Below are 20,659 nucleotides of genomic sequence, written 5' to 3'. Positions count from 1 at the left end.
AAAAAGTTACTGAAGATATATTGTTAAGCAAATAAAACATTTACAACAAAAAAAAAATAAATAAAAATAAATAAAATTAGGGACAAAGGCTTTGAATAGACATATCTCCAAAGAAGATATACAAATGGTCAGCGCCACAGGAGAAGATGCTCAGCGCCACAGGAGAAGATGCTCAACGTCGTTAGCAATCGGGGAAATGCAATCAAGACACGTGAGGCCACGCTCAATCACTAGGATGACTTTCAGAAAAAAGTCTTGGCAAGGATGGCGAGAAGTCAGAACTCATACAGTGCTGGAGGGATGTCAATGGTGCAGCTGCTGTGCAAAAGTGTTTGGCAAGTCCTCGAAAAGTTAAAGATAGAATTACCATACGATCCAGCAATTCCACTTCTGGGTATATATCCAAAATAACTGAAAACAGGTATTCAAACAAATGCTTGTACACACGTGTTCACAACAGCCTCTTCACAAAAGCCAAAAGGTGAAAACAACACAAATGCCCATCAACCGATGAATGGATAAAGAAGATATTATCTATACAGACAATAGAATATAATTCAGCCGTAGAAAGGAATGAAGTACTGATGTGTGCTACAATGTGGACGAGCCTTGGAAACATTACGCTAAGTGAAATAAGTCAGATACAGGAAGTCGCATATTATGTGATCCACTTAAATGAAATATTCAGAATAAGTACCTCCATAGACAGGGAAAGCAGGTTGGTGGCTCCCAGGGGTTGAGGGGAGGGGAGACGGGTAGTGACTGCTTAATGGGTACAGGGTTCCTTCTGGGGGTGATGAAAATGTTTTGTAACCACAAAGCAGTGGTGGTTACACAACATTGTGAGAGTACCAAGTGCCACTAACGTGTATACTTCAATATGGTTAATTTTATGTTATGTGATTTCACCTAAAAAAAAAAAAGAAGTTACAAGGCTGGGAGGAAGCAGCAAAAAGGAAGCCGTATCCAGGAGAGAAATAAGCTGATAGAGCCAGCCCCATGAATGACAGAGATGGTGGAATTGCCAGTGACTCTAAAAACAGCTACCATAAGTATGCTTGTGGGCATAAAGAAAGCGTGAATACAGTGAGATCAGAAAGGACAGAGATGATGGAATTGGCAACGACTCTAAAAACAGCTACCATAAGTATGCTCGTGGATATAAAGAAAGCATGAATACAGTGAAATAAGAAAGGAAAATTATTAAAAAGAACCAAATGGAATTTCTAGAGCTGAAAAATAAATATCTGAAATGAAAAACTCAGTGGATGGACACAGCAGAAAAAATGATCAGTGAACTCAAATACACAGCAATATAAACTATCCAAATTGAAACCCACAGGAAAAAAAAAAAACCTCACTGACCTGTGGGACAGTGTCAGCAAAAGGGGGGTGCAGAAAGCATGTTTGAGAAAGTAATGGCTGAAATTTTTGCCAATTTAAAGAAAAAATTAGATATTCACAGATCCAGGAATTTAAATGAAGCCCAGGTAGGAAAAACACAAAGGAACTCGTAACTAAATTGCTGAAAACAATAAAGATAAAGAAAAAATACTAAAAGATAAAGAAAAAATACTAAAAGTAACCAAAGAAATTTACATGCAGAGGAACAAAAATAAGCATAACTGCAGAGTTTTTATCAGAAAAAAACAATTCAAAGCAGAAGGAAAAGCAATGACATCATTAATGTACTCAGAGGGAAAAAATGTGAATCTAGAGTTCTCGAACCAATCCCTAAAAATGTAGTGTATAGAAAGCATACAGAAGAGATTACAAATGAGAAGCTGGGTACGGTTAAAGTGGAACCCAGCGTTAAAAAATTAGAAGAGTGGCCAAACAGGAGAGGGGATTCTTCAGGCTGGAAGTGAACTAAATCTGGTGAGAAACATGGTACCATGGAAACCGCTGGAGCCTTTAGTGGAAAGCCTCCTGCCAGCGGAAATGGCTGATATAATCATTAAATGACTCGTGCATTGATGGAAAGAGGACGTAATTAAATGTTCTGTTATATTAAAAATGTTTTCATATTATTGACATCTTGTAATCAAGAAGACTGATACAGAACATAAAAATAAACATAAAATTAGAAAACTAACAGAGGAATTACGAGTGTCAGGAATGAAAGACTACATTCCTACCAGATCCTTCAAACATTGAAAATAAGGGTTTATTGTCAACAACCTCCCACCAATACATTTGATAACTTAGATGAGATGGCAAGTCCATTGAATGAGTGGGAGTATTACCCAAATATAATCAATAATAAACATAAAGGGCTTCCCTGGTGGCGCAGTGGTTGAGAGTCCGCCTGCCGATGCAGGGGACGCGGGTTCGTGCCCCGGTCCGGGAAGATCCCACATGCCGCGGAGCGGCTGGGCCCGTGAGCCATGGCCACTGAGCCTGCGCGTCCAGAGCCTGTGCTCCACAACGGGAGAGGCCACAACAGTGAGAGGCCCGCGTACCACAAAAAAAAAAAACAAAAAAACATAAAGATAAACTGAAAAACTCTACGGCCACAAGGAGGGAGAGAACAGAAGGCCCATCGATGGAAATGGAGGAAGGACTGATCACCACTTGGACAGGCTGAAAGGGATGACAGCTGGACTCACTACGGAGGGTCCGAGGTGAAGAGCGGGCCGAGAGGCCAGGAAGGTCGGCATGCTTGACTCGGAAGGCACAGCTGGGCGTTCCCCCAGCTGCGGGCAGCAGGAAAGGCAAGTGGGAGCCTTAGTAAACTCAGTCGACAAGAGCGGGGCCTGGTGGGGGGGGGCGCGGAGCAGTCCAACGCAGCTGCTGGGGGCAGTGGGACCTCTGGCCCCTGGAGCAGCAGGGACATGTGCCAGCTAGCAGGCCAGCCCCTCTTCTCCCTGCCTTCCCCCAGGAACCCGCAGCCAAAGGAGGCCTCAGCCCTGCCATTCTGCCGCCAAGAACGTGGCCCTAAGCAGAATTATCCCCAAATCAGTGAATTTCAGCAAAAAAGGAATTCTGCAGCATGAACTTCATTACATTTACTTAATTATTAAATCAGATTTTCAGTGGACATTTGATTCATCCATTAGTAATTTTTTAATCTGATATTATGTGTTTTCTCTTGGGGCCATTATTTCTACCCAGTCCAGCTTTCCCTTGTCCAAATATCCTGGCAGATGTAAAGGTCAAGTTTTTATTTTCTCATCGGTTGTCAGCTGACAGTTTGATTGCGTGCAGTTGTACCTTCACCTTAGTTTTGAGTGCGTTGTTGACTCGGGGTATTTACTATGCATTGAGAAGTGTGGGGGCTGTGCCTTTAATTTTTAGCTGACCCACGGGGAGATCATGCGCAGTTTGGGGGGCCTCATCCAGGAGGCCCAGAGTTAGGGGGACCGGGCGTGTGGCAGGTCAAACCCCCCAGGTTGAAACGATCTGGCCTAAACCTCCTGCTTCATCCATCACCAGCCTCCTTATGACCCTGGAGACCAGCTCACAGGGATCGCACCTCCCACACTGCAGAGTGTCACAGTCTGAGTATGGGCCCCACCCCTTCCTTCCCCTCAGCGTCCAAGTCTGAGTAGATATCAGCTGTGTCCCCATGTGTGTCACAGTGTAGCCCACCGCTCACCCTGTTTCCGGTGTAGCCCCCGACCCTGTGGGGTGGACCTGCTGTGCTCCCCTGCACCTGGGTCTCTGAAGTTGGGCTCCCCTCTCTCCTGCTCCCAGTGTGGGCTATGGACCCAGGTACCCCAGGTCACTCCGGGCACCTGCCTGGGCCCCTCCCAGGAGAGCACCTTGGGGTTGTAGCTGTGGTTGTCTCTAGATCATGTGGCCAGACTTGGAAACGGGGGTCCCCCGAGGGGGTGCGCCCCCCAGCCGGGCGCCTCCTCGTGGCTGTCTCTCAGGGGCATCTGAGCCAGCCCGTGGAGGTGGGTGCTGGCATCGCCATCGGGGCCTCCACAGGGCTCTGGGCATCCTTCTGTGTGTCATCCTCTTCCTCACAAACAGGTAGGGGAGCACCCCTGGGAGGGGGGGCATGCAGACCAACCCGGACCACACCCCGAGGCCCAGCCGCCCCGGTCTGGCCGCTCAGGGAGGACCAGGGAGCCAAGCCCACAGGCCCTGGGCTCCAGCGAAGCCTCTCCCCGAAGCTGTGAGCCCGCTGACCCTGAGGAGGCCAGGGCCCGGATCACCGCAGCAGCGTCACCGCAGAGCCCCAGCCGGCCCGCACGTGCTCTGCACATACACGCACCCCGGGGCTCCCGCTGGCTCCCGCCTGCCTTGGCTCATGGGACTCGGGTGGCGGTGCCGCCGTGTCCCTCACTGCACCGCGCGTCTGGACAGGGTACTTCCTCCAGCGGCGCCATGGCTGTGGGAGCTGACGCACCTCGTGGCCTGGATCTGGTCCTTCCACCTGGGGCTGACCGTGAGCCTCGTGTGGGTCTGGCACCGCTTCCAAGGTACTTGGCTGTGGAGGGGCCGCCACTGGAGGAAGGGTGCCTGGCCCAGGGCCAGCTTAGGTTGGGGTGAGGGGAGGGGGTGGGGCAGGTCTGCAGGCAGCACACAAGCTGGGATATAGGGGAGGGGACAGACTTGGGTCCTGCCCAGGGCACAGAGAACAGCTGGGTCTGGGCTCTCCAGGGCTTGACCTCAGCCAGAGGACGCACTGGATAGACAGGCTCTCCTGGACCGCACTCACATTCCTGCCCATCCTCCCCTTTGCCATGGTGATCGCCATCAGCGCTGCGCTTCTGATCAAGGGACAAGGTACCGGGGTGGGGCTGAGGCAGCCCTACTGCCAGGCCCCCAGGGTCCCTTTGTCTGACCTCTGCTCAGCATCTGGCCGCCTCTGTGGTGTCAGACTCCCACCGGGGCTGAGCTCCAAGGACAGGGTCTCTGGCATCACCTGAACCCACCCCCACCTCCACAGGTCCACTTGGCCTTGGCAGGTGGAAGGGTCATAGGCACTGGCCATGTGGCCTCAGGCTGCCGTGGAGTGGGATTCAATTAAAAGCAGCTGGCTCCTCCCTTTGCCCCAGGGCACAGGGCAGGGACAGGAGAGGACTCAGCCAGAGAGGCAGTGCACACAGTGGGAAGAGCCCACCAAGGTCCAAGTCACAGACCCAGTGCTTTCAGGAGTCCGTGGGCAGCTCACTCACTCTGCCTGTTTCTCCATCTGTGAAATGGGAGCAGAGGCCGCTGGAAGTGCTCACCCCCCGGGTCAGACACACAGCCCAACCCCACTGGGACTCCTGAGAAGGGGCGCAAACCCCAAGTCTCCGGAGCTCAGTAGGGAGGGCTCCGAGGCAGAAGGAACAGTAAGTGAGGGCAGGAAGGTGTGCCCTCCGGCGGCCTGTCCAGGCTTGCGGGCAGGGGCTGAGTGGTGAGGGCAGCATCCCGGGAACAAGCCGGTGGGACGTTCTGCCGCAGCCTTCAAGGTCCTTGCAGGCCCCTAGCAGAGCCCGCTGGGGGGAAGGGGCCGGGGTGGGAGGAGAAGGGGGACGGGAGGGGGCAGCCTTGCCAGAAGCTGAGCACACTGCTGGCCCTCTCCCTCCCGGTGTCCTTCCAGCTCGGTGTCCCTGCCAAGAGATGAGTGACCCTCCAGACGCCTCCCGGCCGGAGTCCGAGGGTACTGCAGCCTTGGCCCCGGCAGGGACAGAGACCCCCACGCCATTCACGAAGGGAGGGGGGAAGGACCCCAAGGGTGCGGAGAAGTATCAAGAGTGACACTTGGCTTTGAATCTGGGCCCTTGGAGGTGAGTTCCGTCTCCCGTGGGCGGTGGTGGGACCTGGTGGACACCAGGCACCGCTTTCCCAACACAGTGAGAGAAAGCCACCGGACGTCCGGAGTGGCGGGCATCTCAGCCCGCTTGCAGGCCGGGCGCCCCCCTCTTCCCTGGGAGAGGGGCTGCTCCCGGAAACACCCACGCGCCCCGTGGCTGTCGGCGGGGATCGAGCCCGAGGAAACGGAGGGGACAAGGTCCCCTTCTGCCTCTAATCGCCGCGGGGCAGAGGCAAAGCGCAGCCTCTGCGGCCGGGCTGGGCTGGGAGCGCAGAGGTGGACGCTTGCGGCTGGTGGCGGGGGGCGGACCGGGCGGGGTGCGAGGGGCCGGGAAGGAGCCGAGCCCGGGTTGGGCGTGGTTTGGAGGTCTTCCGGGCGGGACCGGGGCTGGGGGCGTGGCGGGGCGTGGCTTCCCTCAGGACTCCACCTTCGATTGCATCCGGATTGCGTAATCGGGAATTGCCCCGCCGGGAAGAGCCCGGTCTCGAGGAATCCGGAGACAGAGGAGAACGAAACGCTCGCCACACCTCTTCTGGGAGGAGGCGTTTATGAGCTTTAACGCGAGGACACCTCGCCGGGGAATCGGGAGGCCCGGACGACTTAAAATTTAAAAACCTCTGCCCATCGGTTGCCTTGCTTCGAAACAGAAATTAAAAGACCCAGGTCGACCTAGACACTCCCGCGACAGATGTGTGCGGCGCAGGAGCCCGGGAGGGGCAGGGGCGGCCCACGGTGCGGTGTGCTCTGGGAAGGAACAGGGTCCGAGACTGCGGAGGACCGGCCCGGCCTTGAGAGCAGGCCCCGACCCCTCGCAGTCTGTTGCGCAAGCAACGGGGCGGGAGTTGGGGAGGGCGGCTAAGTTCTGTTTCCAGGGAGACCATTCGGCTGGCCGCCAACAGAGCTAAAGGTGGACAAACCCCGACGGGCGGCCAAGGTCCTGAAGGAGCCCCCTAGTAAAGGTTGGCGACGATGTCCTGACCCTTGATTGACCCCAAACTCCTGATTCTGCCTCTCCCAACCTCGTGACCCTGAGACGCGTCGAGCCCCGCCAGAATCTTCGGGCTGGTCGAGGGGAAGGGCTGAGCTGGAGGAGCGGGCTGGAGGCCTCGACCCATGGTGCCCAAGAGGAAGCGCGGGCCGAGCGCCTGGGGCCGGTCTGGCGCGGCGGGAGAGGGCACCGAGCCGCCGCTATCGGAGAGCGCTCAGTACTTGCAGCGAGAATACAAACTGCTCTCGGAGCAGCTGGACGCCTGCGAGGAGCGCGTCGACCAGGAGCTGCAGGAGAACGCCTTCCTGGACTGCGAGGCGCAGCGCCTGCGCGAGGAGAACCGGCTCTACGCCAGCTACGTGAGCACGCGCGCGCAGCGCTGCGCCAACGCTATCGTCCGGCTGGAGGAGCAGAACCGCGTGGACCTGACGGAGATCCACCGGCAGCGCGCAGAGCTGGCGTCGCTCTACCGCCGGCGTGAGGAGGGGGTGTGCGCGCAGCTGCTGGAGATGGAGACGCGCGCGGCGCAGATGGCGCGACAGGTGCAGGAGCTGCAGCCCTACAAGGCCAGTACGCGCCCCCGCGGGAGGGCCGGGCGCGGGCAGGGCGAGGTGGGTGCACGCCGCGGACCGGAGCTGACCCGCGGCCCCGCCGCAGGAGCTGCAGCTGGAGCAGCTGGCCCGGATCCGGGCGCTGGAGCGCGAGCTGCTGCATATGCGCGTGGAGCACATGCAGCTGCTCCATCGCATGAAGCGGTGTTTCCAGGAGGACAAAGCAGCCTTCGAGCGCGAGGCGCGCCAGCGCGTGCAGTCCCTGGCGTGGCGCGCGGAGCGGGAGGCGGCGCGCGCGCTCATCGCGCACACACAGGCCATCAGAGAGGACAACGGGCGCCTGCGGCAGGAGCTGCTGCGGCTGCAACGCCGGGCCCAGGTGCTGCACGACACGCGGCGCCAGTTGCTGGAGCAGCGTGAACAGCTGCGGCGCGAGCACGAGGACATGCGGAACCTGGCCCACGTGCACAGCTGGCTGCGCCGGGGCCCCGAGGGCCCGCCGCTTTGGCAACCGCCGCTGGCCAACTCGCACCCCGAGCACTTCGCCTCCACCACGATCCAGTCGCGCGCGACCTCCTGGGCCCCATCAGTCTCGGCCTCCCGGAAGCCGTCTCAGGTCTCGTGGCGCGCGGCCTCTTGGGCCCCATCGTTGCTGTCGAAGCTCGCGGTTCCCTGGGTCCCGTCATTGGTCCCGTCACGTGTTGGCTCCAGGGTCCTGTCGCTGGCCCCTTCGAAGGCGGAATCACGGGTCCCATGCCAGGACCCATCGCATGCGAGCTCCAGGGTCCCGTCCTTGACCTTGTCGCGCCCAGGCTCCCGAGTCCCGTCCCTGACCCCGCCACGCCTGGATTCCTGGGCCCCTTCGCGGTCCTCATTGCGTGCCGCCTCACAGAACACCACCCTCTTTGGGAAGTCCGTCGCCGGGTCGGGCTCTTCCCGTCCCCCAGTCGAAGGAGACCGTGAATGTGACGCTGCAGGCGAAGGCGCCTTGGGGAGATCCTGAACTTACCCGGAGGAAGGCCAATGAGGCCAGACGGTGCGGGGGAGACGGGGGTGCGCAGGACGCGGATTTGGTGAGTGGATTATCAATAAAGGTGCGACCCCTCCCCACCCCTCTCCGCTCTGGCACCGCCTGCTTCGCTGTCCCGCATTTCTGGCCGGCGCAGGGACCACTCATTATGGCTCCCAGTTTCCCAGCTGCAAGGTAGCTTGATCGTCCTGTGCCCTGTGTGTCCGCCAGGATTGAGCATCCCTCAACCCCACAGCTGACCTCTGGCAGGGGCAGAGGGAGCCGGCCACGCCATCGTCCTGCCCATGAGGGCTGAAGTCTGGTGGCAGAGATGGACATCACGGGCATGGACAGGTAGTATGAGAGCAGGAAGGGAGTCTGGCGGGCCAGGGAGGAGCTGGTCCACTGCGTGTGGCGCCGGGAGGGCCAGCGTGGTTTGAGCTGCTCAAGAGAGCCATGGGGGGGGGGCGTGGGCTCTGTTCTGGCGCCACGGGGAGCCACAGGCACTTTTATGTTTAACCTATTGTTTTTTTGTTTGTTTTTGCCGCGCCCTGCGGCTTGTGGGATCCTAGATCCCTGACCAGGGATTGAACCCGGGCCCTGGCAGTGAAAGTCCTAACCACTGGACCTCCAGGGAGTTCCGGGGGGGAGGGTAATTTTAAATTTTGATTTAGCTGTCAGTCCAAGTGCACGGAGGCCAGTTAGTACGCTCTCCCTCACCTGTGGTTTGCATTCATCAACGGCTGCATTGGGGAGGTGGAGCGTGGGGGAGACCAGGGCGGATGCGCCACCGTGGCCCATGGACCTGGACCCTGTGGAGGGAGGAGTTCAGACCGCAGCTTTCAAACAGAGCCCCCCCAGCCCCCGCCAACCTTGCCGTGGAAATTTAGTTAAATGTTCTGGTTCTGGGTTGGAAGTGCTGGTGGGGGGCTGGCAGCATCAAACACAAATTCTCTGAGAAGAGTTCACTTGAGGGACTTCGCTGGTGGCGCAGTGGTTAAGAATCCGTCTGCCAATGGAGGGGACACCGGTTGGAGCCCTGGTCTGGGAAGATCCCACATGCCACGGAGCAACTAAGCCCGTGCGCCACAACTACTGAGCCCGTATGCCACAACTACTGAAGCCCGCACGCCTAGAGCCCGTGCTCCGCAACAAGAGAAGCCACCGTAACGAGAAGCCCACGCACTGCAATGAAGAGTAGCCCTGCTCGCCCCAACTAGAGAAAGCCCGTGCGCATCAGCGAAGACCTAACGCAGCCAAAAAAAAAATAAATAAATCTATTCAAAAAAATGAAATCTTGTTATCAATAGGTTCTTTTTTTTTTTCCCCTCCATTGCGGTGTGTGGGCTTTTCATTGCGGTGGCTTCTCTTTGCAGAGCACAGGCTGTAGGCGCTTGGGCTTCAGTAGTTGTGGCACGTGGGCTCAGTAGTTGTGGCTTGCGGGCTCTAGAGCGCACGCTCAGTAGTTGTGGTGCACGGGCTTAGTTGCTCCGTGGCATATGGGATCTTCCCAGACCAGGGCTCAAACCCGTGTCCCCTGCATTGGCAGGTGGATTCTTAACCACTGCGCCACCAGGGAAGGCTTATAACAACATTTTAGTTTTGCCTGGACTTTTGTTAAGCCACAAATTAGACATTGTTACTCTTTGTGAAAATTCATCCGCTTGCATCCTTAGCATTTGGGACACATCTGTATGTACGTTATGCTTTGATAAAAAGTTCACATTCAGAACCCTGTTGGGCTGGTTCTGGTAGTTCCTTCTTCCTTGCACAGCTTTCCAGCATCTCCCTCTTAACAAGCTGCTCAAACTCAGCCCTGGTCTGCCCGGCAGGCTGCCAGCTGACGGTGCCTGTGGGGATGGAGGAGAGCCACCCCATAGGCCCCGAGGAAGTGGAGCAACAGGAACTCCCCATGCCTTGCTGGAGGGGATGCAGACTGCTGCAGCCACTCAAAGAGACAATGTGGTGGTTTCTCACAAAATTAACATACTTGTATAATATGATCCAGCAATGACACTCCAACCCAAAGGAACTGAGAACTTACGTCCGCACAAAAACCTGCACATGTACGTTTATAGCAGCTTTGTTCATAACTGACAAAACTTGGGAGCAACCCAGATGTCCTCCAGTAGGTGAGTAGATAAATACATGGTGGTCCATCCAGAAAATGAAATATTAATCAGCACTAAAAAGAAATGAGCTATCAGCCATGGAAAGACATGGAGGAACCTTAAATGCAAATCACTAAATGAAAGAAGCCAACCTAAAGAGGCTGCACGTTGCATGATTCCGACTCTGTGACATTCTGGGAAAGTCAGAACCATGGCGACAGTTAAAAGATTAGTGGTTGGGCTTCCCTGGTGGCGCAGTGGTTAAGAATCCGCCTGCCAATGCAGGGGACACGGGTTCCAGCCTTGGTCTGGGAAGATCTCACATGGCGTGGAGCAACTAACCCTGTGCGCTGCAACTACTGAGCCTGCGCTCTAGAGCCTGCGTGCCACAACTACTGAAGCCCACGGGCCTAGAGCCCATGCTCCACAACAAGACAAGCCACTGCAATGAGAAGCCCACACACCGCAACAAAGAGTAGCCCCCGCTCTCCACAACTAGAGAAAGCCCGCACGCAGCAACGGAGACCCAATGCAGCCCAAAATAATTTTTTTTAATTATTAAAAAAAAAAAAAAAGAAGACAGAGACACAGAGGACCACACCTGTGTCAGCAGAGCCGAGGCTGGAGCCCTGTGGCCCCAAGCCAAGGGGTGCCAAGGATGGCCGGCGCCATGAGAAGCTGGAGAGAGGGAGGCTTCAGAGGCAGCACGGCCCGGCTGGTGCCTTGACCTCACACTCTGGCCTGTAGAGCTGAGACAGTAAGTTCTGTTGTCTTCAGCCACCCAGATTGTGGCACTTTGTCACGGCCGTCCCAGGAGACCGATACAGCCCGTGCATGCAGACATCAGCTCAGGAGGTGGCCTCCCGGGGGACACGTGTCACGACGCTGTTAGAAGAATGGGGACGCGGAAGGGCCACAAGAGATGGACAAAAGCACCCGTAGAAGGACGTGGAGAGAACGAGTCCATTATTTTGAGGACAAGAAACCAAAACCACGTGCTTATTTCCACAGCACAGGACGGGCGCCTGAGGACACACTCCGCCATCAGCAGACCATCCCTCGGGCCGGGGGAGGGGGTCTTCCGCTCTTTGCCGTTTCCCAGAGGGAGATACTTCATTTACTGTGAGGCTCATTTGACCCCTAACCTGGAATAAATCTCACTAAAACAATACGACTGGCTCCCTTTTCTAGACAAAAGTTGCCTGATTTATCGGCCAAGGGAGCCAGGACCTCACCCCTCTCCCTGGGGTGAACGTCCACAGGAACTCCTGGGGAGGGGCGTCCAGCGGGTCACGAAGGACAGGGACGAAGCAGCAACGACCCACCAGCTTGGGTTTTCTGGGCCCCAAATGGGAGGTGTGGGATGCTCTGCTCTGCGGGCCAGGTCCCGCGGCAGCTGCTCAGGGACAGATCGCACGTGGTGGGCGCATCCGGGGAGAAGGTGTGCGGAGGGGTGGACGCCTTGGGCACCAGGGGCACACCCGTCCCTTTCCACCAGCCATGGGACAGCCCGCTGCTGAGAAGGCTGGTGCTTCCTAAGGACACCTGCCCCTGGGGACGTGCGGACAGGGAGCTGAGGTGCAGACCTACCTTACTGCGCCTTCACCACCACGCTTCTCCCCCCAGGGTGCCGCATCCAGCAGAGGGTTCGCAGGGAGCCGTGCACAGGACACAAGGAGGCAGCTGCGTCCCTGCCGTCTGCCCGCTGCCACTCCCTCAAAGCGTTCGCCAGCAGGGCCTGCCCAGCCGGGCACAGAGGAAACTGCAGGCTGGGACAAGCCAGCCAGCCAGGGGAGCCGGACGTGCCCCCTGTTGGGCAGCCACTGGTATCACTCGATAATCGTCATCAGATGGAGCGTAGCTAATGGCACAGTTCTGTGTTGTCCACACTTAATTCCACACGATGGCGGCACGAGGTGAAGCATCACAAAGGAGGAAAAGCCAGAAACAGGCGACCTGGACGCACGGCCAGCTGGGCTGCAGGACGAGCCCAAAGACCCAAGACAGGCCATCCCGGCTTGCACTCCAAGGCCACCTGAAGGCCTCCACCACTCCACACGTGGGGTGGGAGCAAACCAGGCACTTCCCTGCCCACAGCTCTGAGCTGGAAGGAAAATATAAGCACTGGCACAAAAGTTTGGATTTTATAAATAAGAAAAGCCACTCGGATGTTCCAAAGGGCACATTTCTATCTATTCCAGAGGGCCATGGGCCCCGCGCCCTTAAGGCCTCACTGGCCATGATGGGGCCACCCTGAAGCAGCAAGGCCCTTCCCCAGCTGGGCTGTGGGCAGGACTGACCCAGAGAAGCTTCTGCTATAAACTGAATTGTATCCCCTGTCCCGAATCCCGTGTTGAAACCCTAACCCCAGTGTGGTCCCGTTTAGAGGTGGGGCCTCTGGGAGGTGATGAGGTGAGATGAGGTTGTCGGGTGGGGCCCCGTCATGGGATTAGAGCCCTTATAAAAGGAAGAGACACCAGCGCGCGCTCTCCCTTCCCAACGTGAGCACACAGTGCGGAGGCGCCGTCTGCAAGCCGGGAGGTGGGTCCTTGTCAGAACCGGCCACCTGATCTCCGACTTCCAGCCTCCAGAACTGTGAGAAATAAACTTCCACTGTGTCAGCCTCCTGGTCTGTGGTGTGTTGCTATGGCAGCCCGAGCAGACTGACACAGCTTCGTAACTTGATAACTTAATGGCTATTTTCAGTATGTATTAATGAACTTAGAATATAAATATCCCGTAAAATGAGAAAAAAAATGTAGGGAAGTTCCAAACATACTCATCACTTAGCTTCAACAACTCATTTTGCCAATACTGTTTTGTCTTTCTTCTTTTTATTAGAATTTTAAAGCAAATCCCATACATTATGCCATTTCACCCATAAATTTGTCAGAATGCATCCTTCTTAAGGACTTTTAAAAACAGAACCACACTGTCATTATCACAGCAAACTCCTTAATACCACCTAATACCCAATCCATGTTCAAATTTCCAGGATTGTCTCAAAAAAGCCTTTTTACAACTGGTTTGCTCAAATCGGGGTCAGGTGGTCCCTCAGTGCAATGCCTCTGGGGCTCTGCTAGCTCCTCACGGCCCCCCATGTTTTTCTCTCTGGAATTCAGACAAAAATTAAAATCCTTCACCAAGCCTTTGGATAACCTGAAATAGCGTTCCCACGAGCAAGAGGGACAGGTGTCCTGCCCAGTGACCAAGTCTCCAAGTGCGAGCCGGTGCCCTAGAGAAGCCCACTCTGCAGGTTTTTACTTCGGGGCTGGGCAAGCAAAGACGCCTGGAGTCTGGAACAAAGAGTCGCCTCTCCCCGCAAGTCTCCCCGATGTGAACATGGCCAGAGGACCCCCACGCACACCTCCACTTCCCCGCGCCTGTGGGTCCCCTGATGCCTCGTCAGGAAGCCCAGATGGTGGACGCCCTTCCCGCAGCGGCTCCGGCGGGTGCTGAGGCCCTCGGGCCCGCAGAGCCTTGCCGCACAGGGAGGCCTTCCCGCCGTCGCCACGCGGTGAGGCTCGCGCTCCAAGCAGACCTGGCGATGCGGGCCCAGGCGGCCTCTCAGGCTGAAGGCCTGTCCGCACACCTCGCAGCCGAAGGGCTGCTCTTTTCTGTAGTTCCTCTGGTGTCGCAGAAGGTCCGGGACCCGCCTGAAGGTCCGGCCACACTGGAAATGCTCAAAGGCAAAGCCACTGCCCACCCCACCCCTGGCTCGAGGGCTGCCAGAAGCGATTACAGTGTCTCCACTGGTAAAGGGCCTCCCTTGCCCGGTGGAGGAAACAGGCACTTACACAGGCTGGCAGCGAGACAGGAGAAAATCCACACAACTGTCTTATCAGCTCACTCCCACCTAATTAAGGATTCACTCCAAGAAAGTGGCCCAGCAGTGAGAAAGGAGCACACAGACGAGCTGAAACTATAAATGGTGGAAAGCTGAAAATGAACTCAAACGCTCACCCGGATGAGGCCAGTTAGGTCAACGCTGGTGTCACCCGTAGGAGGGAGGGCTGTAACGCTGGGCGGTCACCTAAAGAGCCGGGTAGCACCTTACATACTTGTGTTTACACAGGAACAAAGACACCAGTCAGGATAGAGACTGTGCTCTCGGTTCCCCTAACCAGCCCCCCGCTCCTGGGTTGGGGGAGGGTGCCGGGGACAGGGACCCACATCCTTCTGAACCACTCACCCTCGGCTTCCCTCCAACCTGGCACCCGAGACCCTCTCTGTCTTGGGGCTCCACACAGCCCAGTGTCTGCCCGGCTGGTCTCATTCCCACACGTCTGCTCGATCTCACTTCTGAGGGAATCTGAAATGAAAAACAAAAGACCACCACAGTCACCACCTCCCGTAAGGGCAGGAGGCGCCCTCACCATCCCTGGGACGAGCACAAGGAATAAGTCACCTGCCCGCGGCCACACACGAAGCCCCTCAGAGCAGGGCTGTCAGGCCCGAGACCTCATGCCGGGCGTGCGCCTGCTGGGGCGGCCGCGAGGTTGGAGCACCCACACCCTCTCAGGCCCCCCGCCGTGCACACCCACGGCGCCCGCCGGCTCGGCACGCAGCAGAGCAGCGCTCCGTGCAGGGGCGGGGCGCCAGCCTGGGTTTCCAGGGTCCGGTCAGACAGCATCTCCTGCCCACGGTCCCAGTGGGAGGGGAGAACGTCATCGGTGGGTGCTGGGCGCTGATCTCCCCTGGGAGCAGAGGGAGACCCTGGGGACCCCTCCGCACTTCCTGAAATGCGGGTCTCTCCCTCCCCACAACCCGCGGCTCACCCCAGTGTTCCAGGCGAGAGATGCGGCCAGGTATGGGGCCTCGAAATCCTCCAAGGAGAGAAAAGGTGTGGTTTTCTGTATAGAAGACAAAGCGAGGCTGCAGGCCAGCCCTTGGGGCAACGTCCAGGAAGCCACCCCAAAGCAGAGAGGACAGACAGGGAGGAGGGAGCCAGGGCCAAACCGTGACAGGCTCTCCCCACCCTCCTTGGCGGCGGGGCCAGGTCTAACAGTGGACGGGGCTGAGGAAGGAAGAGTGGGCTGCCTCCAGGGCAGCACGAAGAATGCCCTTGGCCAGACTTGGTGCAGGACGGCCCCTCCACAGACACAGGACAAGAGCTCGAGCTCCCACACCCCCTTAGCCTGAACTCGAGGCCCTGGCGCCATCGAGGGACTGGATGGGCTCTGCAGGCTGAATTCAGCCGAGCCCCTGAAACTGCCGGCATCACACCCCGGCCCAGCACCCTCTGGCCAGGGTCCGCACACCGCCACCACTCTTCCCTTGAGGAGTGCATGGCCACCTGCAACACAAACAGCTCCCGCCAGGAGCAGGACGTCAGACATGGCCGCTCCTGAGGCTGCAGGACAGTAAATGGAGAGAAGCTGAAATGCACGTGTCTGGAAGAAAAGGCGGGGGGCCAGGGGGTCTCAAAGGAGAAGAAACCTCAAGAGGCCTGAAGCTGAGGCTCAAGGGAAGGCTCCTGTCATGGACTGAATGTCTGTGTCCCTCAGATTCATCTGCGGAAGCCCTAACTCCTAGTACGGCTGCATTTGAAGGTGGGGCCTCTAGGGAAGTATTTAAGGTTAAAAAAGGTCATCGGGTGGGGCCCTGATCCGATAGGACTAGGGTCCTCGTAAGAAGAGACACCAGAGCACTCTTGCACCCTCTTCCTCTCTCTCTCCTTCTACAAGCCAGGAAGCGGGCCCTCACCAGAACCAACCATGCCAGCACCCTGATCTGGGACTTCCAGCCTCCAGACTGTGAGAAATCAACCAATAAATGCGTGTGTGCTGAGTTACGGCAGCTTCAGCAGACTAAGCACCTAGAGAAGCAAGTGCATTTCCATGTTTTCTGTAACACCCACTATGGTCTTAATGTAACTGAATCACATCTCCCCCCACTCCGTAAGACAGAGCTGGCAGGCAGGCAGGCAGGCACAGACCTCTGGAGCCCCCATGGTGGACCACTCCCACGGGTGGGCTGGGGGCTGGGGTCCTGGTCAGCCTGCAGGGCCCAGGGAGGTGGTGCTCACCGGGGACACATCCGTGGGAACAGCAGAGGCCTTTGGGGAGACGTGTGGGCCCCTCTGGGGAAAGGCAGGTGCTGAGGGCTGATCTGTGAGACAAAGAAAGTGAGAGCTGCAGCCCTGAAGCCCCCACCTGACCCCAAGAGCCCTGAACCTTCTCAGTGCACCAAGGGAGATTCAGGAAAACCAGTGACACAAGCCCATGCACGCTCCATAATGGAAGGGGAATTTGGGGGTCAGGTGGGGGCCAGTATCACTGTAAGTGCCCTGGGTCCCCCACCCCCATACACATGGACCCTGACATTCCAGAGAGCAAGCCACAGGCTGTCACCAAATGGTGGCGAGACCATCATTTATGGCTGAAACCCAGCAGCTTAGCCGCAGACAAGTGATTGGACAGTTGGGGGCTAAACCCCACCCTGTGTGCTTCCCCAGGAGACAGGAGCAGGCTGGCCCATGCCCGCAGCAGTGCACACATGAACGTTCTCGGGCACTTTCCCCCAAATCAAATTCTTCCACCAGAGCTTCATTATTCTTCACCAAGTCCTGGGAATAAGAGCAAGCTCCCCTAAACCGTGCCGACGTGGTCTGCTCAGACCCTACTTCTGCCCCCAGGTTTGTTCAGAACCACCCTCCTCAGGATCCCAAAGTCTCCGGCCACAGTGAGTGCCTGTGTCTTTCCTGGGTGAAGTGCGGAGCCCCGAGATGCAGAAGAGGACAGTTCCCAAGACGCCCAGAGAAAGGGGCCAGCTGGATGAAGATGCCTAGTTCCCCACATCAGGGATGAAAGAACAAGGTCACACTATAGATCCTACAGATGTGAAAAGTACCGTTACTTCCACTATGACCAACTCTATGCCAACAAGTTCTGCAACTGAGATGAAATGGACAAATTCCCTTATAAACACAAAGTTATGAAACTTAGAAAAAACAGAAAAAAACCCTGTCACAGAGAAAACACCAGACCCAGCTGATTCACTGGTCAACCCTACCAAATCCTTAAAGAAGCCTATACCAACCTCAGAAGTCTGTAGAATGACAAAGAGCAAACCTTTTCCAGCCTGTGTCATGAAGCCAGCAAAGCCTCGACACAAAAACCTGAGAAAGACATCATAAGACAAGAAGCTTACAGGCCAGTGTCTCTCATAAGCAGACACAGAAATGCTTAACAAAACATTAGGAAGCCCAGTACAGCAATTTACTGAAAGAGCTCTGTGTCATGACCAAGTTTATGCCCAAAACACAAGGTTGGTTTGCTCTCCATTCCCGGGAGTGAGGGACTCCAGGGCTGGAAAGATTCAGAGAGCTTCCAGGTTGGTGAACACGTGGAGATGTGAGAAGAGAGCAGTGTTTAGAGAGGCCTTGGAAGCTCCGGGCCCTTTCCCCATACTTTTCCTAAGCAACTTCCCCCTGCTGTTCCTGAGCCTTATTCTTTTATCATGAACCAGTGATCCAGTAAGTAAGATGTTTCTCTGAGTTCTGTGAACTGCTCTAGCAAACAGGTCAAACCCAAGGCAGAGGCTGTGGGAACCTGCAGATCTATAGCCAGTCAGTCAGAATCACTGGTGGCAGCCTGGACTTGAGACTGGTGTCTGAAGTGTGGGGAGAGGGGCAGTCCTGTTGGACTGAGCCCTTAACTTGTGGGATCTGATATTACCTCCAGGTAGAGACGGTCATAATTCAGTTAGCTGCTTGGTGGTGTGGGAAAAAACCACACATCCGACCTAGGAATATATTTAACAAAGGATGTACAAGTCTTCTACTCTCAGAATTACAAAACAATGCTGAGCAAATTAAGTTGGAAATAAATTGAGCGATATCCCCTGTTTATGGGTATTAAGTTGTCAATTCTCCCTAAACTGATCTAGAAATTCAACACCACTCCAAGCAAAATCACAGCAGTTGTTTTGGGGTTTTGTTTGTAGAAACAGACAGGGTGATAATAAAAGTTATATGGAAAAGCAAATGACCTCAAATAACCCACCTTGAAGAACAAAGTTGGAAGACTTACACTCCTTGATTCTAAGACTAACTACAGTAATTAAGGCAGTGTAGTACCGGCACAAGCATAGATATAGATCGGTGGAACAGCAGAGACTGCAGAAACAGACCCACACACGCAGTTAAGTGTTTTATGACAAGGGCATCAATGTAATTCAAAGGGTAAAAGTTGTTATTTTTTTCAATTAATGGTGCCAGAACAATAAGGGGAAAAATTAACCTTAACACACCCTCCCTAACACCATACCCCAAACTAATTCAAGGTCGATCTTGGGCCTAAATGTGAACGCTGAAACTATAAAGCTTCTAGAAGAAAAAAATTGAAGAATATTTTCATAACCTTGGGGTAGGCAGAGATTTCATTGGTGGGACCCCAAAAGCACTCACCTTAAAATTTTTTAATTCATAAATTGGACTTTTTCAAAATTAAAAGTCTCTGCTTATCAAAAGACAGTTAAGAAGTAAAAAGGCAAGCCACGGACTGGGAGAAAATATTTCCAATATATATATCTGACAAAAGACTCGTATCCAGAACTAGAACTCTCACAAACCAGTAAGAAAAAGAAAAATGAAACTCAAAATAGGAAAGAATATTTGGACTCTTCCACCGAAAGATATACATGGCCGGGCTTCCCTGGTGGCGCAGTGGTTGAGAGTCCACCTGCCGATACAGGGGACGCGGGTTCGTGCCCCGGTCCGGGAAGATCCCACATGCCGCGGAGCGGCTGGGCCCGTGAGCCATGGCCGCTGAGCCTGCGCGTCCGGAGCCTGTGCTCAGCAACAGGAGAGGCCCGCGTACCGCAAAAAAAAAAAGATATACATGGCCTATAAACACATGAACAGGTGCACTGGGCACAGGTGTCATGGGCAGTGCTTAGCATGAGAGCCTGAGCTCCTCCACCCACTAATAATGATCACAGCGATAAATAAGAAGAGCTCCCTGCACTGGGCATCCACTATGGACTATAAATGGGCTGGAGTTGGCCGGCTGGAAAGCAGACAGTAAGGGGGAGAACTGTATGAGATACTGCTACCGAACCAGACTTGGGTCTGTTCGCCTGTGCACAGTAAAGCCAATCTACTGACACTGGGCTGTGGGGAAGGAAAGTACAGCACTTACTGCAGGCACCAAGCAATGAGAATGGGCAGCTCATGCTCAAAAGACCTGAACTCTCTGATGGTTCTCAGGGAAGGGGTCTTAAGAGCAGTGTGAGAGAGAGGGGCTGCAGGGTGTGTGATCAGCTCGTGCATAATTCTTGGATTGGTTGGCATCAAGGTGAAGTTTCAAGCATCATCAACCTTCTGGTTTCAAGCAGTCTAGGGTCTGTTCTTGCAATCAGCAGTTTTCATCTGGTGGGTTGGCTTCCTGTAAATACAACTTAGGAACGCGTGTCAGGCCTTTATCGCTATCTTTCAGGGAACTGGGAGTTCGGTGATTCTGCTATGTGGCAGATTTATAGTCTAAATTGTTACCAGCGCCCCAGCCCAACAGCTATTCTTTGTTTCTACATCTTCACATTTCCCAATCATTAACTCTTGAGCCAGCCTTTTACTTCAAAAGAGAAGGACACAGAGGCTTGTATAACGTTTCAATACGGCCAGAGAAGCGGGCAAGGGCTGGAGTACCCAAGGCATCCTGGGCCATGGCTATACATGAAAGGGCAGGGACGGTCTAATACCACACCTCTGTGATCCGTGCACTTCAGAAAGACCCCCCCCACACACACTGCGGTGAGCCAATCAGAAGGCGGCAGGACAAGACCGGGTCGGGGAGACAGGGAGACGACCACCGACCACTTAGGAGGTCGAGGGGAGAGATGAAAGGGGCCGGGAGGTAGACGTGGAGGGTGGGAACGGAGACAGGCTCAAGGTCACCACGGAGCTAGAACGCCAGTCACTTTGCGTGATGGTCTGGGGCTGGAGGACGCGGCTCCCACCTGCGGAGGAGCCCCGAGCGGGGTGTTTTTCATACTAAGCCGGCAGCTGGGCACAGTGTCTGGCTCCCACCGGAGCGGTCCAGGCTGGACTCGCAAACGTGGAGGGCGCCCACGACCACGGACGGGGCCGCCCGGGGAGGGCGCAGCTGGAAGAGGAAACGGGCCCGAGGCGGAGGACGCGCCGGGAGGGACCTGAGGCGGGCGGGCGCGCGCACGCTGACCGACAGGTGGGCCCCTACAGGTAAGCCTAACCGGACCTCCGCGAGGACGGGATCTGGAAGGGCCGCG

The 20,659-nt window shown here is 55.6% G+C and overlaps 2 protein-coding genes and 1 long non-coding RNA gene across 9 annotated transcripts in view; 1 reads left to right on the top strand and 2 right to left on the bottom strand.

Moving 5' to 3' along the window:
* MAPK15 (mitogen-activated protein kinase 15) overlaps positions 1-6,867 on the bottom strand; it is a 15,605-nt gene extending 8,738 nt beyond the window's left edge. Inside the window, 3 exon segments of the mRNA XM_060127751.1 lie at positions 4,358-4,520; positions 4,670-4,721; positions 6,772-6,867. Of these exon segments, the coding sequence (XP_059983734.1) occupies positions 4,358-4,520; positions 4,670-4,721; positions 6,772-6,867 (311 nt within the window).
* CCDC166 (coiled-coil domain containing 166) lies at positions 6,182-13,194 on the top strand. The gene is made up of 3 exons (XM_060127431.1): positions 6,182-7,306; positions 7,398-8,364; positions 8,532-13,194. Exons 1-2 carry the CDS (start codon positions 6,866-6,868, stop codon positions 8,292-8,294), a joined length of 1,338 nt encoding a protein of 445 aa, XP_059983414.1. The 5' UTR covers positions 6,182-6,865; the 3' UTR covers positions 8,295-8,364; positions 8,532-13,194.
* LOC132507797 (uncharacterized) lies at positions 10,963-20,659 on the bottom strand. Of its 7 annotated transcripts, XR_009536317.1 has the most exons (5): positions 20,372-20,659; positions 16,440-16,522; positions 15,190-15,804; positions 12,002-14,723; positions 10,963-11,296 (listed from the first exon to the last, which is right to left on the bottom strand). It is a non-coding gene; the product is annotated as an uncharacterized LOC132507797 (long non-coding RNA). The 7 variants fall into 7 exon arrangements; XR_009536315.1 differs by having other exon boundaries at positions 15,190-16,522; XR_009536320.1 differs by lacking the exon at positions 20,372-20,659 and having other exon boundaries at positions 15,190-15,264; positions 15,708-18,843.

Source organism: Lagenorhynchus albirostris, chromosome 17 (genome assembly GCF_949774975.1).
Source record: "Lagenorhynchus albirostris chromosome 17, mLagAlb1.1, whole genome shotgun sequence".
In the NCBI taxonomy this organism is placed as follows: domain Eukaryota; kingdom Metazoa; phylum Chordata; class Mammalia; order Artiodactyla; family Delphinidae; genus Lagenorhynchus; species Lagenorhynchus albirostris.
Note: the sequence above shows the minus strand (reverse complement) of the source record. Positions and strands in the feature narration are given on the sequence as shown.

What these genes read in the sequence shown, in the direction of transcription:
- CCDC166 (XM_060127431.1), top strand. Translation starts at nt 6,866, where the DNA reads ATGGTGCCCAAGAGGAAGCGCGGGCCGAGCGCCTGGGGCCGGTCTGGC. An exon ending in AGGAGCTGCAGCCCTACAAG is followed by an intron (nt 7,307 to 7,397) that starts GCCAGTACGCGC and finishes GCCCCGCCGCAG; the next exon opens with GAGCTGCAGCTGGAGCAGCT.